At 46.6% G+C, this 22,781-nt stretch overlaps 1 protein-coding gene across 3 annotated transcripts in view; it reads right to left on the bottom strand.

Moving 5' to 3' along the window:
• Window positions 1-76: 76 nt before the first annotated feature.
• Window positions 77-22,781, bottom strand: part of HMGB3 (high mobility group box 3) — a 45,147-nt gene continuing 22,442 nt past the window's right edge. Inside the window, exons 1-5 of one of the 3 annotated variants that reach the window (XM_053917628.1) lie at window positions 6,837-6,934; window positions 4,511-4,665; window positions 4,083-4,222; window positions 3,461-3,635; window positions 77-2,986 (exon numbers count right to left, since the gene is read on the bottom strand). In XM_053917628.1, coding sequence (XP_053773603.1) covers window positions 2,828-2,986; window positions 3,461-3,635; window positions 4,083-4,222; window positions 4,511-4,660 — 624 coding nt within the window. In that variant the 5' untranslated portion in view covers window positions 4,661-4,665; window positions 6,837-6,934 and the 3' untranslated portion in view covers window positions 77-2,827. Of the gene's footprint in view, window positions 2,987-3,460; window positions 3,636-4,082; window positions 4,223-4,510; window positions 4,666-6,639; window positions 6,795-6,836; window positions 6,935-22,781 lie in introns of those variants that run through there. The other 2 variants (XM_053917630.2, XM_053917629.2) reach the window with 2 other exon arrangements.

Here is a 22,781-nt window from a genome sequence, read left to right as displayed (position 1 = left end):
TATAATCAACCCAAAATACAGAGGTTCAGTATCTCAAACAGATTGCAGACAGCCCACTGATTACTTTTGGGGATGACTGATTAAGAAACTTTATTACAGAAAGTGAACGTATCCAATGTCCCCAAATACATTTGTGATAAGAATAGACACACAGGAGACAGATGATAGTTGCTACATCACAGCCTTCTTCTTTCCAAAGGATAAAACACCATTCAACAGGGTGAGAGGGTTGAAGAGAGGTGGTTAGAGAAAGCAGGTACTGTCCTTTAAATAGCAGGTTGACATTGCAAGAGTACCTACTGTTGGCCCAGAAATCAAGTTAAGCCTAAGTTTTACAGTAGTGATGCCATGTCCCTTATCACACTTCAGAGAAGCTAGAGAACTTTATTCCAACAGGAGAAGCAATCTTGTGATGGGATGAGTACTGGTCTTGCTGCAAGCAGCTAATGAGCCAAATGGACTTGACTCTCTTTAAATGTCTGCTTAATCGAAGATCACTTGACAGCTTCCCTACTTCTATGTAGCAGGAAAGTCGCCCCCTTCCATAGTGGGCATGTTTAGTTACCAGATAGAGGGACACCACTTAGTAGAAACCTCTCCTATGTGACAAGGTTGCCCACAGATTCCCAATCTTAGCATTGCACATTGCGTGTTGGGCCGCAGCAGCTTCAGACTGCAATGCCAAGGAATAGCTGGAGGAAAGGAACAAGGGCATGGCTGAAGCAGGAGGGGCAATCCTGGAACAAGTGCAAGTGCCTCTGGGCAACACTGAGGACCAAGGGATTTTTAATTAGTGGTCATGTTATAGAACCAGAAAAACACATTTAGGACACAGTTCTGATGTGAGAAGGAAAGCCTATGAATACAGATTATAGAGATCAGAGATCAGGCCAGTGACCATGACTATGACTTGTACCCACCCAGAATCTGACAGGGTGGGGAGGACACCATTTGCAGACATGCAAGTTTCCAAATAGTCAATTTTAACAAAAAACTGCCTTCTCCTGAATAAGGTCATTAAAACACTCCTAAGTGCTTCCCAGCCTCAAACATCCGTATCTGTGTGTCAATACTAGGCAATGCCAACATTCACCCATAACATAATACCCTTCATTACTCCCAACAGTTGAGATTCATGTACACATCAGCCCTCAAAATATTTAGTATCACCATTTGGCCACTGTGGCCATCACTCCTCACCCCAACTTGAACGAAATGTTACACCATCTACCAACATGAAATAATCACTGGAACACAAACCAAGCTTCAAGAACATTTAAGAACCCATGTTTCCAATGAAGGAGCTCACATCTTGTATAGGCCATTCTACTGTCCATCTGTTGCATGTAAGTGCTTAGAAACAATTGATTCCATCAGTCTGCCTCACAGGTCCCTCAACACAGACCCTGCAACGGGAGCCCAAGCAATCTTTCTTGGGTTGTTTGGTTTCTTGAAGTGTGTGTGTTTAATGCATACTGCTCCCTATGCCACCTACATCATTGAGGTCCAAGAGACAGAAGCGGCAACTCAAGACCTCCATTGTTGAATGGGACAAATGTTCTGGGTTGGAGGGAGAAAATTCATGAAGTCTGAATATTTGACACATCATACCAAGAGGACAATGTTTTTGCTGTTTAGCAATGAATTTGGCCCGTATCAGTGGTGAGGCAGGAGGCAAATAAATTTAATCTTGTGGTAGCCTCAATCCTAACAATCCACCTTCCTGAACCTCCTAAGGCTCCTTAACCTTGCCTGTGTCAAGTTATCCTAGCTCCTATATTCAATAGTTTAGACTCCATCTTAACGCCACTCAGACATAAAAATCACACAGTAGCTTCAAGTACCCCTCTTCCATCTCATCCTAAGCTGGCCACATTGTTACCAATTTACAGTGAGGCTAGTTGCCAAATACAGTGGAGTGGGTTGTTCTACCTCTAACACTGCTGAGTCAGAAATTTAGACTGTTATAATGGAGAACAGCTTTAAAAATGTAATACTGTTTATTTAACTTCAAAAACATCTCAGCATTCTAAACATACAAAAAAATAACAAAATGTTTCAAATTGTGTTTAGTACAGAAGGTTCTTCAACTTTCATTGATGCAGCGACTCTTCACTTTGCTGACAATGAAGAGTTCTACAGTTTGTTTCAAACTACTGCACTTAACTAAAAAAGATCCAAACACTTCTCATGCCAGCTGACCCCCCCCCTTTTTCCACAGCTAAGAATGGCAGAATGCTATGTCACTATATACAAAAACAAGACAACCTGAAGCTAAATGGATGCCCACTGCAGTGTCCACAGGTCCAGCCTCACAGTGCACGCCCTGAGCTACGGCCCCTCCAAAAGGCATCTTCCCCACAGCCTCAACGCCAAGCAAAGAGCATCAAGAGCTTGTCTTGGTTGTTTTGTTCTTTTTACAAACTATAGATATGTACAGTTGGTAACTCAGGATTTCTAGCCAATAACCATATAGTTAACACCACCTTACAGATTAAAAAAAGAAAATGCCAGGAACATCTTTAAATGCCGTGTCATACCAACAGCAAAGTGCACAGAGTGAGGAGAACATGAGAGCCTTTTCATTTTAAAAATGTTTGGAAATATGTACAACTTTGATACAGTCTCAGGGTGCTCCAGACACCCATTACCACTTCATGTAAACCACTGACAATTTCTAGAGCACTTTGAAGACTACATATGATCATGATCCAATTGTGTAATTAATCCTAATGAGGGCAACAGACACCTCTCAAATAAGAGCTGTGTCAATTACGGCGCTCCCCTACTCTAAGGTATTCACAAGGAGACAGATAAACAGTTTTTTTTATTCATCCTCCTCCTCCTCCTCCTCCTCCTCCTCCTCTTCTTCTTCCTCCTCTTCCTCCTCATCTTCTTCGTCTTCCTCTTCCACCTTTTTCCGAGCAACTTTAGCAGGACCCTTTGCACCATCAAATTTTCCTTTAGACTTATAGTCAGCGACATCCTGGAAGGAACAGGGACATTCCAAATGAGGAGACAAGCTCTCCTGCCATTATTTTAGCAGAGGGTTAGAAACATGCTGTCCCTGTCTCAGAATAAGCAAGCAGGAATTCAAAACAGCACAGGGCTGCTATCTGAAGTATTTGTTTCCTTATACAAATTTGGTCCTCAGCCATTCAAATTTAAAAGGTAATGGTTGATCAAGTAGCCTTTAACTCATGTTAATAGCACTATCTAATCCCATGCCAGTAACATCCCACATTATCCCATTTTTTAACACTGCCTTAAGTTGTCCCCCAAAACAAAGATCTGTCAGAAGCCTGAACATCAGCACAAGTGGCTGATCTTGAGTGGAGATGGGCCCTCACATGCTTTGCTAGTTACCTAGCCCAGCAAAGCAGCCTTCCGCCCCACAACCCTTCATACCCAAGGCATCTGACTCCTCGCCATCCAGACCACACACTCTGGCCCACCTCACCTTCTCATACTTCTCCTTCAGCTTTGCAGCCTTATTGTTGTAAGGCTGCTTTTCACTGTCACTTAAGTTATTCCACATCTCTCCCAGCTTCTTTGCCACATCTCCAATAGAGATGCCAGGGTTTGTGGATTTGATCTTGGGGCGGAATTCTGAACAGAATAGGAAGAATCCAGACCTTGGGGGAGAAATTATATAAATTAGATGAGAACACTCAAAAACGTGAGCTTATGTCAAAATCCCATGTTCCTGGGCCCACATACTTCCTACCACTATGACTCCCCACCTGCAGTGAAGAAATGCATGATACCATATATACAGTTTCAAAGCTGTAGGCTCTAGAATATTTAAGCTGCTTTAGAAATATATAGTGGTTTCTCAGTCTCTCAGTTATTGGGCAAGGGAATGTACCTAAGGATGCTGACATCTCAAACTAGACTGCCTGCTTCCCAGGGAAAGGCCATCAGGCAACCGCCAGCCACACACAGCTCACAAACACCTCAAGCTCAAAATACAGAATATCTTGCAGATGTATCCTGACATTTTTTAGGTAAAGTATCTTCTTAAAATCTTTCAAGCAAAAGGAAAGCTCTTCATGGTTGTCCTGAATCCTCTGGTCACTTACGGTGGCCTTTTGGGGGCATTGGGGTCCTTCTTCTTCTTGCCTCCTTTAGCTGGCCCATAGTCCTTCATTTCCCGATCATAGCGTACTTTATCTGCCTTTGCCATCTCATCAAATTTAGATTTCTCTTTCCCCGACATCGTCTGCAAAGAACAGGACCTGTTAAATTCCTCAATGCAGTGAACACATACCTGTTTGGGCTGTCCTGCAATTAAAGTGGCAGCTACTTTAACCACTTGCAAAAGGGGATGAAAGCTTTAAACCCCTGTAGAGTCTTAAAAAATAAAAACACAAATACAAAATTCTAAAAACATGCAAGATGTGCCTAAGTGAAGAGGAAGAAAACAGCCACCTGGGGCTACTCTCAAGGTAAGTAACACCAAAGTGTGAAATCCAACTAAGAGTAGCTTGAAGGATACAAACAAAAATACCTTCCACCTCTCAGAGCACTTCTTGGAAAATTCTGCAAAATTAACAGGAACCTCTGGGTTTTTCTTCTTATGTTCCTCTCTGCATGTCTGCACAAAGAAGGCATAAGCAGACATCTTGCCCTTTGGCTTCTTGGGATCACCTTTAGCCATCCTGACTGATGGATGGAAGGAAAAGAAACAAAGAAAAACAAATCCAATGAATATAACAGAACTACAAGACATACTAAAGGCAGGGTAAAATTAAAATTTAGGTTGCTCTTAGGAATCAACCACCCTAGCCCCACTCAAATGCCTGACATCACTGGCAACCAAAGACAGACGGGAGAGGAAATGAGCCCTCACTGTCACTTGTCATTTAACTTTTGACCAGCATGAAGCATGCAGGTTTGTGAGTTACTTCTCCAAGAGTGATCAAGTTCTCCAAATGGAACCAACCCAAGTGGCTTAACTACGTTCTGATTCAGAAATGCTACAACCACAAAGTAGGGAGGACACATTTGTAGGCAGTGCAGGCTGATAGAAGCTTGAAATCAATGACTTAAAGCTAGCTGGTCATCTGTTTTACTCCCATGTTAGAAACAAAAATACTATCACTGCTGCTAAACACAGATCAAAGCAGATCTGTAAATAGGGAAAATTTGGTATTTCACTATTGTTGATGCATTTGGACTTATAAAAAATGGCTTTTACAAGAATGGTGATATAGCAAGTGAGCAGATATCCCTGTACTAATTCACATCTGTCTCTTCGTCGTTATCTAAAGGGGCAGGGGAATACCAAAAGGGATAGTTCTGCTCATCTGTAAAGCAGAATTCATGTCCAGACAGAAATACTTTCTCCAAAGTTTCCAAATAAAAATGCAGCTGTGGCGTGTCATCATCCCTGTCCCCCCCCACCCCAGCTTCCCGCCATCTTTTCCTTTTCCCACACCCAAGGTCATCCTGTAAAACTAAAGCGCTGCCCTTTGCAGGGACCATCCGAGGGACTGCATTAGGGCCCCACAGTGGCTGCGCGGGTGGGGCAGGGCAGAACGAAGGCGAGCCCCAGGCCGGCAGCGGGCAGCTGGGCACGGTCAGGTGCTGGGTCACCCGGACACCCATAATTCACCTTCCATTTTGTCAAAAGCTTCGTGATGAAAGAAAGTGCCCCTGAAATACACTGTTGCCTTCCCAGGGGGACGTGCCGGGCCGGGGGCAGCGGTAGCAGCAGTGCTCTGGAGGCGCTGAGCCTAGCCAGCAGCGGCCGCGGTGATGGTGGCGCCCGCCGTGCCTCCAAGCCCCACTTGCTAAAATGGCTGATCCGCGAGCAGTGGGCACAGGCGGCGGTATCGAACAAAGCCGTCCGGCCCCACCACTACTGCCGCCGCCGCCACCCGCTCCTCGGCCCCCATCCAACCCCGCCCCGCCCTGGCCCGGGTGCCCGGGTGCCCGGGGGCGCCGGGCTGGACCCCACCCCCACCAGCGCGGGTCGCATTCCTCGGGATAACAAAGGCGCCGTGCAGCCATGACGCTCGACAGCGCTGCGGCCCGCGGCAGCGCCCCTGGCCCTCCACGCCACCAGCCCCTGGCCATTGGCGCTTCGACCAAACCCACAGCCCTCCCGGGAACCCCGACCTGTCCACCCCTCGCCAGCGCCCATCACGCGCCAGCCCTGTTAGTAGAGGCAGCGGCAGCGGCGGTGCCCACGGGCAGGCGACGAGGGCGTGGGGGGGGGGCGGCCGGCCCGCCCACCCCTCCGACCTCGGTCCGCTCCTGAGACGGCCATGTTAATGCAAAAGAGAGAGTGCGGCTTGCGGACCCGCACGGCGCCCGGCAGAGGCGGGCAGCGAAGTTTGCCTGCACCGCAGCCCCCCGGGGACACCGGCTGCCCGTCCCCCGAGGCGGCCGTCGTGAGCCGGGGAACACCCTGCCCCCTTCTCAAAGCCGTCGCCGGGAGCTGGGACGCGTGCCGCCCGAGCCTGCAGCCGCCCCTCAGCTTGCGCTGCCACAGCCGCTGCCCCAACATCTGACCTCAGGGGGTCTGAGCCCCGCGGCGCAGCCCCAGGGGACTGTAGCCGAGAGTGGCTCCGCGAAAGGAGCCTAGCCTAGACTGCGGGGCGGTCGGAATGAAGCATTGGAAAGTTGAAACACCTGAATTGCTTCTTCTTTCCCAGTAGCCTAGGTAGAAGGAAGGCGGAGGGGGCGGGAAGGGCGAGGAGAGGCAGGAGGCACCGGCAGCGGGACGCGCCGGCCGCAGCGCGGACTGTAAAGTTGTGCAGACGCTGCAGCGGCAGTGGCGGCGGCGGCGGCGGCGGTAGCGGGCGCGGGCGCCGGCGGCGGAAACGTACCTGTATTGTTCGCTAGTCTGGGCAGCGCAGGGCACGACGCGAGGCTCAGAGCTCGCCAGCCTCGCGCTAGCTGCCTCCACGAGAGCCGCCTGATTGGCCAGCGGGCTCCGCCGTTTAAAACAGCCTCCTTGCCCGGCCATTGGCTGCGGGCCTCATGCATATTAAACAGGCGCAGGCGCCCATTGGGCGCAGCCGCTGGGATCATTCATTCAAACAGAACTACCCGCAGGTTCTGGCTGCGGAGGCAAAAGGGAGGAATAATCTTATTTTCCCAACCTCCACGCCCCCTCCACGAACTGTGCTGGGATTTCAAAGGACTTTGGAGTTGTGGCCGCGTCTTTTCCCGCGGCCTCGGCCTCTGGCTTGTGAACGCGAGGTCGAGCCCAGCTGCGCTGCCCTCTGCTCCCTCCACCCAGCGGCCGGAGCGCCCCCACCCCCGGCCCTGGGCCCCCAGGCAGTCTCCCAGCCTTGGAAAACCTCCAGGGGACTACGAGCAAGGGTCAAAGGTCCTCCACCTCTGCCCGGTTCCGTCGCGGCTGCGCGGCAGGGGTCTTGCCGCAGCACGCTCGCCAAGACCTCAGGGTTTCAGCGCTGCCCCGCCGGAAAGAGACCTGACTCGGCTCCTAAGGATCCTGCTCAACTAGGCTCTATGCACTAATTGCCAGAAAGTTGTTCGTGCCTGCAATTGCGGAAACAGTGAGCTAGGTGGGCTAGAGGAGGAAAACAGAACTTGGCAAAAGCACAGAAATCGTAAGAAATTGTAGTTATGTGTTGCGGGAGTCACCTCTTCACTGCCAAAGTTCAGGCCCACAGTCCCTCCGCTCTCCTAACACACCCTGGTGAAGAATAGAAGTTCTTGAAAAGAATGAATGGGATTTGACTTAACTTAGCCTTCTCAGCTCTGCCACTGGCTAATGGAATGGGCTTGAGCAAATCACTTCTTTTAGAGGATTCATACAATGGTTTTCAAAGTGAGGGGAGAGGGTAGGCAGTGTCACCTCTAAGGGATGTTTGAAAATGCCCCATGACTGGCAGTTATTGTTGGAGTTTAGTAAGAGGAGAGGATAGCCAGGAATGTTAAATGTCCTGCACTGGGCAAGACAGCCACACGGAAAAAATGTCCCACTACAAATACTAGTATCAGCCGTGTTGAGAAATATTGGAGGGCCTTTCCCTCTTTGAGCTTCCTAAAAAGAATGGAAGAAGGAAGGGTGAGGAAAAGTTGCACATTTTATGGGTTGAAATTTGGAGAAAATAACAAAAGAGGCACATCATGAGTTCTAAATTCCCTTTCCAAAGCACTTTGAACCCACCAAGATAGCCAGCTATTTATAATTCCCATATTTAGAAATGAGACCAAAAGATGAGTTTTCCAAATGCTGTTTCCAGAAACTGGCTACTTTTGAGGTGCTTGGGGGAGGTGACATCATAAGGCAACTGCCTCCCCATCCCCACCCATTTTTTGACAACTCCTCGGAGCCTTCTATGCAAGCCTGAGCCCCTGCAGCTGGCACTGCTAGGCTTCCATCATTAGGGATCCAACTGAGACCAAAAGGCAAAGGCACTGCTGCTTTAACCAGAGCCTGCAGTTATCAAGTCACCTTCATTTGAGTCCCCAATTTCCAGGCTTTTGGGAATGAGGTCACCTTAAGGCCACCTCTCTAATCGTCTGCCCTGTTGAAGCTAACCAAGTGGTTGCCTACCTCCTGCTCACATACCTTCACTCACAGGGAGCTTACCACCTCCTTTCTGGGCCTTTTCTATCTTGAGCAATCTCGGAGCCTTTGGGTCACCATGCTACACACAATCCAATACCTCACTCTTCAGAGATTTCCTGGCAGAGCAGGTCTTTTCTCTAGGCAGACAGCTCCAGCTTCTTCTATGACCAGGTTCCCAGGGTCTAACCTGCCCAGACCACTCCCTTCTCCCCTGTCTCCACCCTTCCCAAAAGGGAGCAGGGTCTCCACATATGATCTGACCAGTACTTCCACTCTGCTAGAGTACCCTAGCCTCCATGTTGTTAGGCTTTCCTAGGCCAGAGATGCAAGTTGGGGTCTCAGGCAGGACAGGGATCTCTTTCTGATCCAGTCACTGCCCAGAATCCTGGCCACACTGGGAAACTTCACTTACTAGTTGGCAGGCACCAAGGTGGAAGAACCAGAGTGGTCAGCTACAAAGCCCTCCAGGCACTATTGGGCCCCTGAGTGGATAGCGAGGGTCACACAAGCAGCATATGTGTTCATATTCACACCCAGGCACACACACAGCATTCCCAGAGACAGTGGCATGAAGGCGAACCCAAAGAATAAGAGTAACTCCCAGCCAGAAGAGAACTTACAGTAAGTGGTGTCCAGATATACGGCCCCAGACCCATTCTTTCCCACCTTCTGCCACAGCCCTGCCCATGGGTCTCCTATTTCTGTGTACCTACTTCGAAGGACGAAAGGTTTGCGCTTATTCAGAGAAACTATTTCCATCTCTGCTTCTGAAAAAGCTCCTCTTTCTATCAAGCTGAAGCACTAGGCATGAAGCTTAAACCTGTGGTTGCCGTCATCAGAACTTCACAGAACATGATTATGACATCACTGAGTGAGCATGTCAGAGATCTGAAGATGGCCACTCTGTTTCCCTGCTCCTGGCCCCACAAACACATATATCATCCCAAGTCTCCATGTCTTCTTTGGACCCAGTATCCCTGATTACTGCATCCCTTCCCCTTGAGCTTTAGTTGGGAGGCTCCTCACAGCCTGATTTTATCCTCAGTGCTGCCATGCGTGGCAGCATGCCTAAGCACAAGCTGTGGCTTTACAGGTTCCTACCTCAGCAGAAACTCATAATTCAATTCCATGTACATGTATTGAATGCCTACTAATGAATAACAGAGGGGCAATTAAGTGTCATGGGGGTGGGGCTAGAAGGCAGGAGCAAGGCAGTGGCTTTGGGCTCTGACTTCTTGGTGTGCCTTCTGCCATATCACCTCATGTCTCCCAGCTTCAGTGTACTCTGTCAAAGGTGATTCAAGCCCTGGCCAGATGGGTCAGTGGTTGGAGCATCATCCTGTACACCAAAAGGTTGTGGGTTTGATTCCCAGTTAGGGATTGTTCAAGATGCGACAGATCAGCCACTCGCTCGCTCGCTCTCTCTCCTCTCTCTCTCTCTTTCTCCCTCCCCTTCCTCTTTCTCTAAAATCAATAAACATCTCTCCAGGTGAAGATTTCTTTAAAATGGTAATTCAATCCACCTTACCCACCCCAGCTATTGTCCCATCTCCTTGTGAGGGAGGGGAGGGTGTGAATGAAGCTGGTCTGGGTGTCACCAGTAAAAGACCACCTAGAGAATGGCAAAAGACAAGTCTGGAAGGTGAAAAAAGTGACAGAAAGTCAGGGGTGCCTGGGAAAGTTCTGAACTCAAGGGCCCCAAGGCAGACTGCCTCCTCTGTAACAAAGCTTAGCGCCCAGTGGTGGCTTGGGTGTAGGTCCAACTGGTTGAGGCAATGAGGGTACTCTGGACCTCTGTCTTGGCCCTCCCTAGAAAGTACCTTAACCATGCCAATTACCTGTGAGGCCAAGCCCCAGGCAGACCCCATCACACAGGGGTAACTCAAAGCAGAACCCTGTAAGCTGCTTGGCTACCTGGAGATGTTAGGAAAATGTTAAAAGTAAATAGGAAATAGGACAAAGAGTGACAAATGTTATTTAAAGAAGTTTTTGGTTCTTGCCAGTTCAAGCCCTTCAAAAGAGTAAAGGGAATCTTCATTCAACAGAAACGAAGTCCTAGTCCCCTATACCCACCCCCCCCCACACACACATCTACCCTCACACGTACAGCCACCCCTGCTGCAGGTCTTCTCCTGGGTGCCCAGTACTTAAAGGTGACATCCCTAAGGGCCAACTTAGCCACCCTCCTTAAAGATCAGTGAATATGCATCCAGATGAATATGGGGGTAAGGGTGGGGCCAGATTGTTGAATCATTTAAAATATGTTAAGTGTACTTGCTGTGAAGGTCTTACAATGAAGCATGCCATTTCAGAGGGGGATGCAGGAGCCTTTGTAAATTCATATCTTCACAGATAGAGAGTCTAGCTTCTAGGCCTTCCTAGGGTCCTTGCCTCACCCTCTTCACCCCAGGTGACCTATTCAAGGCCTGAAGCCTCACCTCTCCCGTCCCCCTCTGCTCTTGGGTGGGAATTACATTCCAACTTTATTTTTATTTTTTGCCATAAGGAGGAAAGTGTTTTTGAAGGTAGGTAGGGTCTTGGGTGCAATTACAATAGGTTTGTAGAGTCGCACAGCTGGGAAGAAAGATCAGGTCACACAGCAGTCTCTGGCTGAGTCAGGGTTAGAAGCGTGGTCTCTTGACCCTTAGTGTCACATTTGTCCTACCCTTTATAGTTCAGCTCCACCTTTGGTGCAAAAGCCATTGGCGAGCTGGCAGGAACAGCCAATGCTATTGAGAAAATGGGGTTCCAGGTTCAGAAGAGCCACACTCGAAAGAGGCCCACAGGAAACCAGCCTCTCTTCAGCCTCTCCTGCCTGCATGGCCACAGGTGAGGCCAAGGGATCTTGCATAGCAGCCCAGAACCCAAAGGGCTCCTTGAGCTGTGGGACCCTCAGCCATGTGCCTGTCATGGCTGGGGCAGCCAGGCTCTTGCCTTCCCAGCAGAATGCTGAGGCCAGCCTATGTCTCCTCCCCCCAGGCACACTGAGTGAGGAGTGGGCTACTCCTGGCCTCCCTCCCATCCTGGAGATTCTGACCCTGTTGGGGAGTGGCAAGACCCCACCCACCTGAAAGGGGAGTGCAACCCAGGCCTCTGAGGCAGCACCAGTGCCACCAGGCCCACCGGCTGGCCAAGGCTTTCCTAATGACTGAGAGCCAGACATGGGTGAGCAAAGGGCTTCCTAGGAGTTATTCCCCACCCTGCTGCCTGTGGGAACACAGTCCTGGCCAATACCAGTCCATCCAGGGTCTATGACACCAGATGGGCCAGGACCTGTGAGGAAGAAGGAGATGAAATAAAGGTCCCTGCCCTCCCAGGCACCCAGTCCTGGGAGCTTGCTTGGGGGGGAAAGGAGTAGAGGGGTGAGGACACACTGAAGTGGGGTCTCCTTTACTGTCCCCCCCCATTCCAGCAACAGCCTTGCACTGTCTGATCTTGAAGAAATAAGTCAGATGGAAAAGGACAAGAAGCATATGATTTCACTCATATATGGATATAAGAGAAAACAAACAAACAGATAAACTCATAGACAACAGTATGGTGGTTATCAGAGGGGAAGGGGTTGGGGGAGGGTGGAAAGGATAAGGGGGGTCAAATATATGGTGATAGAGGGAGATTAGACTATGGGTGGTGAGCACATGATAGAATACACAGATGTTGTATTATAGAAGTGTACACCTGAAACTCATATGTTACTAACCAATGTTACCACAATAAATTTAATTTTTTAAAAAAAAGACTTCACTGTGCTGCTGGGTTATCCACTCTAGACTACCTCACCTGTGACCCCCCTCCCTTCAGACGGCAGCAGCAGGTTCTCATCACCCCTTTCTCCACCCCACTCCTTGGGTTTCCAACCATCTGATAACCAGGCCCTTCTGTGCCTGCCCCTGGTGTCATGGAAAAGCCTTGCTCTTACTGAGCAACTAATGGGCCAGTGCCCTGTCTTAGGGAAAAGGTACAAGCTGTTGCTCTTCGCTTGAACCGAATGGATTCCGGCAGTGGGGAGAGGGGGAGCTGAACATGGCCATTTTCTAACATGGCATTGGAGTTGCTATTTTTAAAATGTTTCTCACTCCCTGTTTCTGGGCCTCAGTTTCCCATACTGAAAAGGGAGAGCAAGAGCTGGTCCCTGGGGTCCCTTAGGACATCAATGTACTTAGGTTTGTCAGTGGGGCTTCACAAAGGGAATGATTCTCCTATCTTCGCCCACTCACACCCCCCTAAAAAAACAAAGCTGACAGGTGGTCCTCTGCACACTTCAGCACTACAGTAAGAGGTTCCTGTGGTCCCACACCCACATTTTCTTTTCTCCACCTGGTCTCCTTTGGGACACTTTTCACAGCCATCATTTGGGTTATTGTGTATTGAATATCTGTCTCAAGTGGGCTTCTACCCAACTAGCACAAGCTTGGGACCCAGGGGACACTCAGAAATACTAGATGAATGAATAAAGGCCTAAGAAAGAAAAGACATGACTGTGTTATTGAAGGCTAGGTGTGGAGGGCACACCCTCTCAGAAACAGTCACCAGCCCTCTTTCGGATAGGGTGGGGATGATGAGGAAATTAGAAGACAAATGCCTACTCCACAAGGGACTTAATTCAGCCAAGCAGGGGAGCCACTATGGATCTATCTCGCTCCTAGAGGAGGGCGAGGGCACTCCCCTTTGGCTGCCTGGTGCCACAGGGCAGCGCTTGGAAACCAGAGGGAGGGTGGGTCCCTGTTCTTGATTTCTGAGCACTAGAGTCCTACGGTGCAGTTTTAGTACTAATTAGGGCTTTGGCTTGCAAAGAGAACACCAAAGTCAGAACAACTATAAATAGTATTTTATGTTGGGTATGTGAAGAAAAATGGGAGCCACTCTGCCAGGGATGGAGCCCAAGCTCTGTCACTTACCAGCTGTGTGACTTGAGTATGAAACATTACCTCTCTGTACCTTAGCTTCTCCATTTGCAAAATGAAACCAGTAATAGTACCCACATCATAAGTTCTTGTATAGATCATACGCAGCCCTTAGAGCAATGCCTGACACAAAATTAGCATTCATAAAGGGTTCACTGTTCTAATGGTCACCTTTGATTTCATTCTTGATTCTTCAGACAATGCAGAAGAACAATGGTTGGAGGACAATCTGAACATCGGTGGCAAAGCCTGAACTGCATTTGTCCACAACTGAGAAACAATTGCCCCTGTTGGGAGTTGCATTTTCCCTGGTGTATCACTCTTTCTGGGCTGTCTGGGACCTGAGCTATAGAATCAAGACCAGCTGGACTGGTGCATGAGAAGGCATACACCCACTCCTACACTAGCCCTACCTCAACACATGTTCATTCCATAAATACCTGGTGGGGTTTGAGTCTTGTGTACTGTGTCCTATATGGGAGTGAGGGGGAGAAGGGGAAAACTGGGCCAAACCTTCAAGAGGGGCACTGAGACCATGGTACTGTGATTGCCAGGTGAACTGACAGCTCATCTGGAACATAGACTGAGCACCATTTATTTTGCAATGACTTCACCTCCACAAGGTCTAGCCCAAGGTCTGACACAGAGTGTTTGCTTCATGAAGTATTGAGCAAGTAACTGTGTTTCCGAGTCCAAACCAACACAAGTACCATAGAAGGACTCACAGCCTGAAACACATGGGGCTTTACTCTCTGCTTTTCCTCAGCTGCAAGGGGCTTTAGCAAACCCCTGGACAATTCCATGAGCCTCACTGGTCCTCAGTTTCCCCTTCTGTACAGTCAAGGAGCTGCAGATACTACATGACCTCCAGGGTCTTTCTCACACTAATATCCACTGGAATACAAGCCCCTCAGTGTTTCCCAGATGCCTGGAAGAGGGAAACTCTATATGCCCAGTGATTGTTTGTTGAAAGAATGACTGGATTAAGTGACTCTGGTTCTATGGTCTTGCAGTGAAGTGGAAAATGTATGTTTGTATTTGTAAACACATCTCCTTTGTTAATCTTTTCAAATGATTCTGGACTTTTTAAATGTGATGTGACTCTCCCATTCAGCCTTCCTTAAGATATTTCAAGGAAAAACTTTAAAAAATGATTTATCTAGATTATCATCTCAGCTTTCCACTTACTTTTGAATATATTTGTACCTGGCCTTCACAATTCACTGGTTATCAGAGAAAAGGACAATCAGATAAAATGATAAAGGTGAGTAACTATAAACATAAACTACTAATGGCCCAAGATAGATCAGAGAACAGGATGATAATGATAATGATGATAATAATAATGCTACTTTGCTTTTTGTTCCTTAACAATTCACAAGGTGCTTGCATATCTACCATCTACCCTGCACCTCACAAAGGTCCTGTGAGATATTTGTGCAAATACTGGAAATATTGAAGCCCAGAGAAATCAAGTGTTTGGCCCAAGGACACCAAGCCATCTGGACAGAATTGAGACTCCTGCCTTCCAGTCTTTTGAATAGGCCTTGCTGCCTGTTGTCTTCAGTGAGCAAACAAACAAGGAGAGGGTGGATCCACAGAGTGTATTTCCTGTGTCAATGACCATCCATGACTCTTCTGTCTGCTGAAAGCCATAGAGAGAAGGGCAGCAAAGGTCAAAGGGCCTGAGGGCAATTGCTGAAGTCATCAGATGAGTGACCTTCCAGGATCTTACCCCAGTGTATCCCAAAGCAAGCTCCCCAACCTCAGCCCCTCCCTTATATGCACCCCAGAGAGTGGCACTACAATCACTCTAGCATCCTGCCTGGCTCCCCTATCTCCCCCATCTCCCACATCCACAATGTCCCCTAGTCTTGTCTATTACGTTTCCTGAATATCTCCCAAATGCTACCGTTTCTTCCCACCTCCCTTCTTCTACTGAGCCATGATCATCTCTCCCCTGAACAACTGGTCTCCCTGCTTGGCCCTCTCAGATCATCTGCTCTCCACACCAACAACGCAAGGGATCTTTTATAAATGTACATTTCTTTATTTTTACTGCTCAGTTTAAAATCCTTTCATGACTCTCCATAAACTTGAAATGACACTACAGAAAGACCCTTTAAGATTCAGTTCCAGCCAGGTTCCTGTGGTGCCACAAATGCACTGCAGGACTATAGCACACACCCCCACACCCAATTTCACACACAGAGATCCTGTGATCCACCTTAGCACTGCTTATACTATTCCTAGGATCCAGAACAACTTGGGTGCTCCAGTTGTTTCTGTACCTGCCTGGCTCCTCCACCAGACCTAGAAAGCTCCAGGGTAAGAACTGCCTCCCATAACCTTTAGACGGCCCACTGCCCTGCAAAGGGTTTGGTCCCAACTAGGATCTCAGAGTAAAACTTGAATAGAATCAAATTGGCTTGAGAGATGAAGGCCAGCATCATTTAGTAATAAATGCAGCAACATAAAACATATTTTTTAAGATTTATTTATTTATTTTTCGAGAGAAGGGAGGGAGAAAGAGAGGGAGAGAAACATCAATGTGTGGTTGCCTCTTGTGCAACCCACGTTGGGGGCCCAGCCTGCAACCCAGGCATATGTCCTGACTGGGAATCAAACCAGCAGCCCCTTAGTTCGCAGGCCGGCGCTCAATCCACTGAACCACACCAGCCAGGGCTAAAATCTATTTTTTTAAAAAAGGGTGAGGAGCCCTGACTGGTGTGGCTCAGTGGTTTGGGCATTGTCCCGCAAACCAAAGGTCACTGATTCAATTCCCAGTCAGGTCACATGCCTGGGTTGCACGTTGGTATTTCTCCTCATTCTAAAAATAAATAAAGAAAATATTTTTTAAAATATTTTATTTTATTTTAAATTATTTTTGAAATATATTTTTTAAAAGGGTGAGGAGAGAGAAAGATCCACAGTGGCCTTGCTGCTGCTGCTGCTGCTGCTGCTGCTTCTGCTGTTGTAGCAGCCTCTGGGAAACTCTCCTTGCTAGCTAGCTTCCTGCCTTTAATCTTAAGAGCTGGATGATGATAATGATGATGATAAGCTGGGGATCACACAGAAATCCAGCTTCTGGAACAATTGATTGAGAGATCTAGAAAGAACAGAGTATCAAATTATGCTATGTGTCACCCTCTCTCTTCTAGATCTTGCCACGATTTTGCTTGTTATTATGTGATGATCTTAGCATATGTTGCTAGTTAAATATTTGTGATGGGTTTCCACATCCCCTCTTAGCATACCAAGTAATTAACACTTTATAAATCATAGAACTTTACAAGTAAAAGGACCATTGGCATTTACTGTGAACTTTTCTAGATGGGGAACTGAGTCCCAGAGAGGGCCAGGAGCTGGTTCAAGGTTACATGGATATGTTAGTAGCAGAGCTGAGTATGGAAACAAAGGACTCTGCCTCGCTACCTTGAGCTCTGCCCACACTGCCTCCTTCTCGCACCAAAGTGGGGACTGGAAAGCTTTCCAATGCTTTAGAAATGGAAGTGGATATGTTTCTACAGCACCAAGGGAAAAGGAGGCACATAACTCCCTGAGAAAGGAAATGAATGTAAAAGGCACGATAGTTAATTTAAGGGTAAGAAAAGTGTGTGACCTCCCAGTGCCCTACCTGCATGATGGCACCATTCTGTTATCCTGTGTATGTGAACAGGCCTTTTCAATATACCATGCCATGCCCCTTCCAAATGGGTGGATTAGGGGAGAGAGAGACTCCTCAGGCTCTACTGATGGGGTGTTGCTTTCCCCAAGTTTCTTGATCAACTTATGGCCAGATGAATACCCCACCAACCAAAGTCCCCCTGCAGAAATTCAGAATACTGCAAGAGCTTCACAGAATGAGACTTTGAGCAGGACAGAATATAAGTCAATCCTGGCAAAGATAAATTCTTGAAAGAATGCATCCTAGTAGGGATATGTCCTCATGAGCACACAGTCATATTGTTTTGAGACCCCTGAATAGAAAATTATACTGAATGTGTATGTTGGGTGCAGAGGTCAAGAGCACGAGCTTTGGAGTCAGGATTACCTGTCAAGCCTGAATTCCCATATTTCCTATCTTAGTCCCTTGAGTTGGTTGCTAAATTTCTCCATGCTTTAGTTTCCTCATAGGTAAAATGGGTCTGATAATACCCACCTCAAAAGGGTAGTTCCAAAGATTTCAGGGGATAAAGTATGGAGGGCACTTAGCCTGGGTCCGGACATATAGAAAGCACTGATAAATGTGATTGTCCTGCAAAGGAGGAATTATGGGGTATCTTTTTTACTATTTCATTATACTTCTGGATACTAAGCAAGAATTACTTTTATGACCAGAAAAAATAGAATATAAGTGGGGGGTGGGGCGGAAAACCATCCTTACAACAAAATATTTTTCAAACACCACCTCTGTTACTGCAGAAGTTACTGCTGTGAGGTCCTTCAAATATTTTCCTCATTGTCAGAGAGCAGACAGACGCTGCCAGATCACAGAGCAAAGGAAATTGCCCAAACTAGAAGATGGGTGCCAGAACTGTAGTCCTAACTTGTGCCCTGGAGTCAGCATTGGTGCTTCTCTTTACATTGCCTGGGGGCTATACATGGCACACAGTATCTTCTGGGCAGCAAGGTCAACCAAAGCAAAAACAACTTATAATTCCTGTTAGACTTATAGGAAGAAAAACATCACAGATCAGAGCAGGGGGTTCACAAACCTACACTATTGCATGATGAAGGAATGAAGTTTGGATTCTGTATTCCTGTTTAATGAAAAACAATGCTGTACTTTTGGATTATTTAAGGCATAGGAATGAATAGAAAGATAAGAAGATGAAAATTGGTGAGGCAGTGGGTGGGGGGGGGGGTGCAGAATCTTATTGTTGAAAAGACCTATGGTAGGCTGCAAAATGGTTCCAATAGATATCCACATCCTAATCATCAGAATGTTTGAGTGTTAACTTGTATGGCAAAAAAAAGTCTATGCAGATGCAGATGTGATAAAGTTTAGGATTTTGAGATGGGAAGATTATTCTGGATCACCTGAATGGTTCTTAATGCAATCACATGTACCCATATAAAAGAGAGGCAGAGGGAGATTAGACACACATAGGGGAAGGGGATGTAAAGGCAGAGCAGATAGAAATTTGAAGATGCAAGTCTTGAACATTGAAGTAATTTGGCCACAAGCCAAGGAATGACAGCAGCCGCCAGAGGCTGGAAGAGACAAGGAATGAATTTTCCCCTAGAGTACCTGGATTTTAGCCCAGTGATATTGATTTGGGACTTCTGGCCTTCAGTACTAGAACAGAATAAATTTATGTTGTTTTAAAGCCACTGAATTTATGGTAATTTGTCATGGCAGACCCAGGAAACTAATATGGGACTCAGAGTTCATTTAATCCAATGGTTTCCACACATTTTTTAGCAGCAAAATCAATGACTCTTCTTTTTTTATTTTTATTGATTTTTTTGGAGAGAGAGGAAGTGGGGAGAGAGAGACAGAGACAGAGACAGAGAGAGAGAGATCAGTTTGTTGTTTCACTTATTCATGCACTTATTGGTTAATTCTTATATGTGACCTGACTAGGGATCGAACACACAACCTTGGTATATTGGGAAGATGCTCTAACCAATATCCCACCAGGGCAAAATCAATTACTTTTCAAATGAAAATTCATATGCTGCAGCCTATCATGACAACAGATAAAAGTAGAGGGGCAATGGTTGAAAGAGGGGGTAGGATCCCCATCTGCTAGTTCTCTTCCTATCTCTATGGTGGCTCCTGACAACCTCCGAGAACATTCCACGAACAGAGTACGAAAACATGCATCTAGTTCCAACCACATCATTGTACAGATGGATAAACTGAAGTTTTGTGGGGCTAAGGGATTGGCTAAAGGCCTCTCTTGGCTGGCAGGCAAGGGATATATGTGAGGAAGAAACAAGGCAAGCTACCTTTGCCTGTTCTCTCATCTTCCCTTTTCTGGTTGGACTAAATCCTTGTCTCACAAGCAAACAACTAAGAATGCATTGGAATCTCTGATGAATTTTGTGTTTAGAACCAGTTTCTGTTTTGAATAAGGTCTTCCAACTGTGTCAAAGGAGGCAAGGCTCAAATGAAACATTTGTTCACAAACAGCACAGACATTGAGCAGGCTGTTACAGCATTTTAGGAGATGAAAAACCACTGTTTGATTCCTCCTCAGCTGTGTTTGGAAATGTAGTCTCCCAGGTATGCCTGTAACAGTAGGACTGAGGAGGTAGACAGGGATAAATCACAAAATTAAGCAGCTGTTAGTGTACCTGGAAATATGAATCTTCAAGTAGATCAAAGAGAGCCCAGATGAGAACATAGTTGAATGCAACAATCATATTTTATTGTTGTTGCTGTTGTTATTGTTAGATTAAATCATGTTGAAGGTCAATTCTACTAAAAAGCCTTTGTGGGGAATATAGAAAAAGTTACAATAAAATATTACTCCCTCTTTCCCCTCTGGCCTTGGTATTAACAGACAAAACATTAAAAGTTAAGTTCTTTCTCCTACCCAAGCATAAACAAGAAGAATGGCATTTTTGAAGGGAAATTTACCAGGAACAAAGGGGAACCCAATGGGAAAGAAGTAAACAAGATCCAACTCCCTTCCCCGGGGGTTTAAAAATGACTATTTACCAAAGTGATTTGGAATTCACACTGATTTATATAACTCTTTCCAGGGCAGGGCCACTGGCCTTGTATTTTGACATTCTGCTACTTGATCAGTGGCATTGGGAGAAGTACTGTATCTGGAAAAAGGGAGACAGGGTGTGCTCCAAGAATGAACAAAACCATGGTAGGTCTGAACCATGATCAATGGGTTAGCCAACATCAGCTGCCTGCTCAAGGCTGCTAGGAGGGGGCACTCAGTACAACAGATGGAAAACAACTCTCAGGTGACAGCAAATGACATCCACGTGGCTTTCTTTGTTCCTTGGTGTTGCTAAAGAGAATATCCTTCCTGCACTCTGGAGGCCACATGGTTTCTCCCTTTCCCCCTTCCCAAAGGGAAGAGAAAGATGGGAAGAGAAAGATGAAGCTCACTGGCTGCCACCTTTTATCACTGCAGCTAATTGGACAGTATGTCTTTGTGCAAAATATGCTGAGGCACTTCTAGAGTAATATAGCCTTCACTGGAAACAACCCGTCTGGGACTTTTTCTTTTACTTTGTTTATTTTGGACCTCAGGTAATGACACACTTCAATTAATGGCATTACCATCATTGGTGTGTGAGATCCCTCTGGCTGGACCAATCCATCCATCCATCTTGTCCTCATGATTACTGTTTTCCAACCCAATTTCCCTCCCCTCAGTAGCAAGCACTTCAGTGTGTGCTCTGGCAAATATGTAAGGTATAGTGTGTGTGTATGTGTTTCCAGTAAACACAAGTGGCATTGTCCTGGAGAACTTGTTTAGTTTCTCCCTGGATGCTTTTCCACTCAGCCCCATGTGTGTTACCTTTCCATGCTGCTGTCTATTCCTGAACTGGTTGTTTGTAATCATTCAGTTACTTTTCCTTTTCCCCAGTGGTGGACACCTGGGTTGCCTCTGATCCTATGTTAGCATAAGCAATGCATGATGAACTCCTTGTGTGGGTCCCTGTAACGTGTGGAATGTTGGCCCCAAAGATATCTGGTCCTAATGCCTGGAACCCATACATGTCACCTTGTATGGAAAAAGAGACTTTGCAGATGTAATTAAGGATCTTGAGATGGAAAGATCCTTAATTATCCTGGATTATCAGGGTGGGCCTGAAGTGCAATCATGTGTTGTATGACTTTCCTGGGGCTGCTATAATAAAGTACCACAAACTGGGTGTCTTAAAACAAAAATTAACTCTTTCATGGTTCTGGAGGCCAGAAATCTGAAATCAAGCTGTCAGCAGGGCACACTTCCTCCCAAGTCTCTAGTAGAGAACACTTCCTTGGCTCTTCCATCTTCTGGTGTCCCCAGCACTCCTTAGCTGTGGCAGCATCAAGCTGTGTCTCTGTCTTCACATCACCTGTGTGTCCATGTATCCTTTCCCCCTTTTATAAGGTCATCAGTCATTGGATTAAGGGTCCTTCCTAATCCACTATGACTGTATTTCCTAATAAGGTCACTTTCTTAGATTCTGGGGGAACACAAATTTTGTGGAAACACTATTCAATCAGTACATATATATTCTTATAAAAGGGAGGCAAGGGAGATTTCACACATACACATGAAAGACAATGTGAAGATGGACCAGAGAAAGAAGTGAAGATGCTGGCCTTAAAGAACGGAGTGATATAGCCACAAGCCAAGGAACACTTGGAGCCCTCAGCAATTGGAAAAGGTAAAGAAGGAGCCTCTCCTAGAGCCTTTGGAGAATGTGGGCCCTGCTAACAGCCTGATTCAGCTCAATGATACTGATTTTGGACTTTTGGCTTCCAGAACTATGAGAGAATAAATTTTTGCTGTTTTAAACCACCAAGTTCATGGTAATAAAACAGCCACATGAAACTAGTAGACCCTTTGTAGGCACACAGAGATTGTTAGGTCAGTGTGGACATGTACACTTGATCTGCCTAGGTTTTGCCTGGCAGCTTTCCAAAGCAACTGCATCAGTCTAGCTTGACTCCCACCAATACACACAATGATTCCCCTTTCTCTTTATCCTAGCCAACACTTGGCATCATATAGCTGTTTTGCCAATCTGACATGTGTGTATCCTACCTCATTGTTTTAATTTGCATTTCTCTGATTACTAACAAAGCTGAGCATCTCTTCACATACTTACTTGCTAGCCTTTTGGGTTTCTCCTTCTGGGAATTGCCTATTCATATGCTTTGTTCATTTTCCTGTTGGGTCTTTTTCTTGTTGGTTTGCAGAATTTTCTTGTATATTTTCTCCATTAATCTCTTGTCAGTTTAAACAGCAAATATCTCCTCCCCATCTGTCGTCTGTCTGTTAACTATCTGTGGTGTCCTTCATGGAAATAAATCCTTATTTTTGCTATAATCAAATCTATCTTTTAAAAGCAAGGCTGCCAACAGTGGGGTGGAATAGTCAGGGACTGTTGTCACACATCAACACACAGTAGAATCACTCAGAGGGTTTGTCCAAAGCCAGATTCTTGGACCCACCCCCAGAATTTCTTAGTCAGAGTGTGGAGGGGGCAGATATTTGCATTTCTGTTAAGCTCCCAGGTGAGTTTGACACTGCTGGCACAGAGACTGTACAGGGAAGGCCAGTTTGTGGGTTCAGAGTCCATACCACCTTGCAGTTGGCCAACCAACAATAGAAAACCTGAAGAGGATGGTA

The sequence above is a fragment of the Desmodus rotundus genome, chromosome X (assembly GCF_022682495.2).
Source record: "Desmodus rotundus isolate HL8 chromosome X, HLdesRot8A.1, whole genome shotgun sequence".
NCBI lineage: Eukaryota > Metazoa > Chordata > Mammalia > Chiroptera > Phyllostomidae > Desmodus > Desmodus rotundus.
Note: the sequence above shows the minus strand (reverse complement) of the source record. Positions and strands in the feature narration are given on the sequence as shown.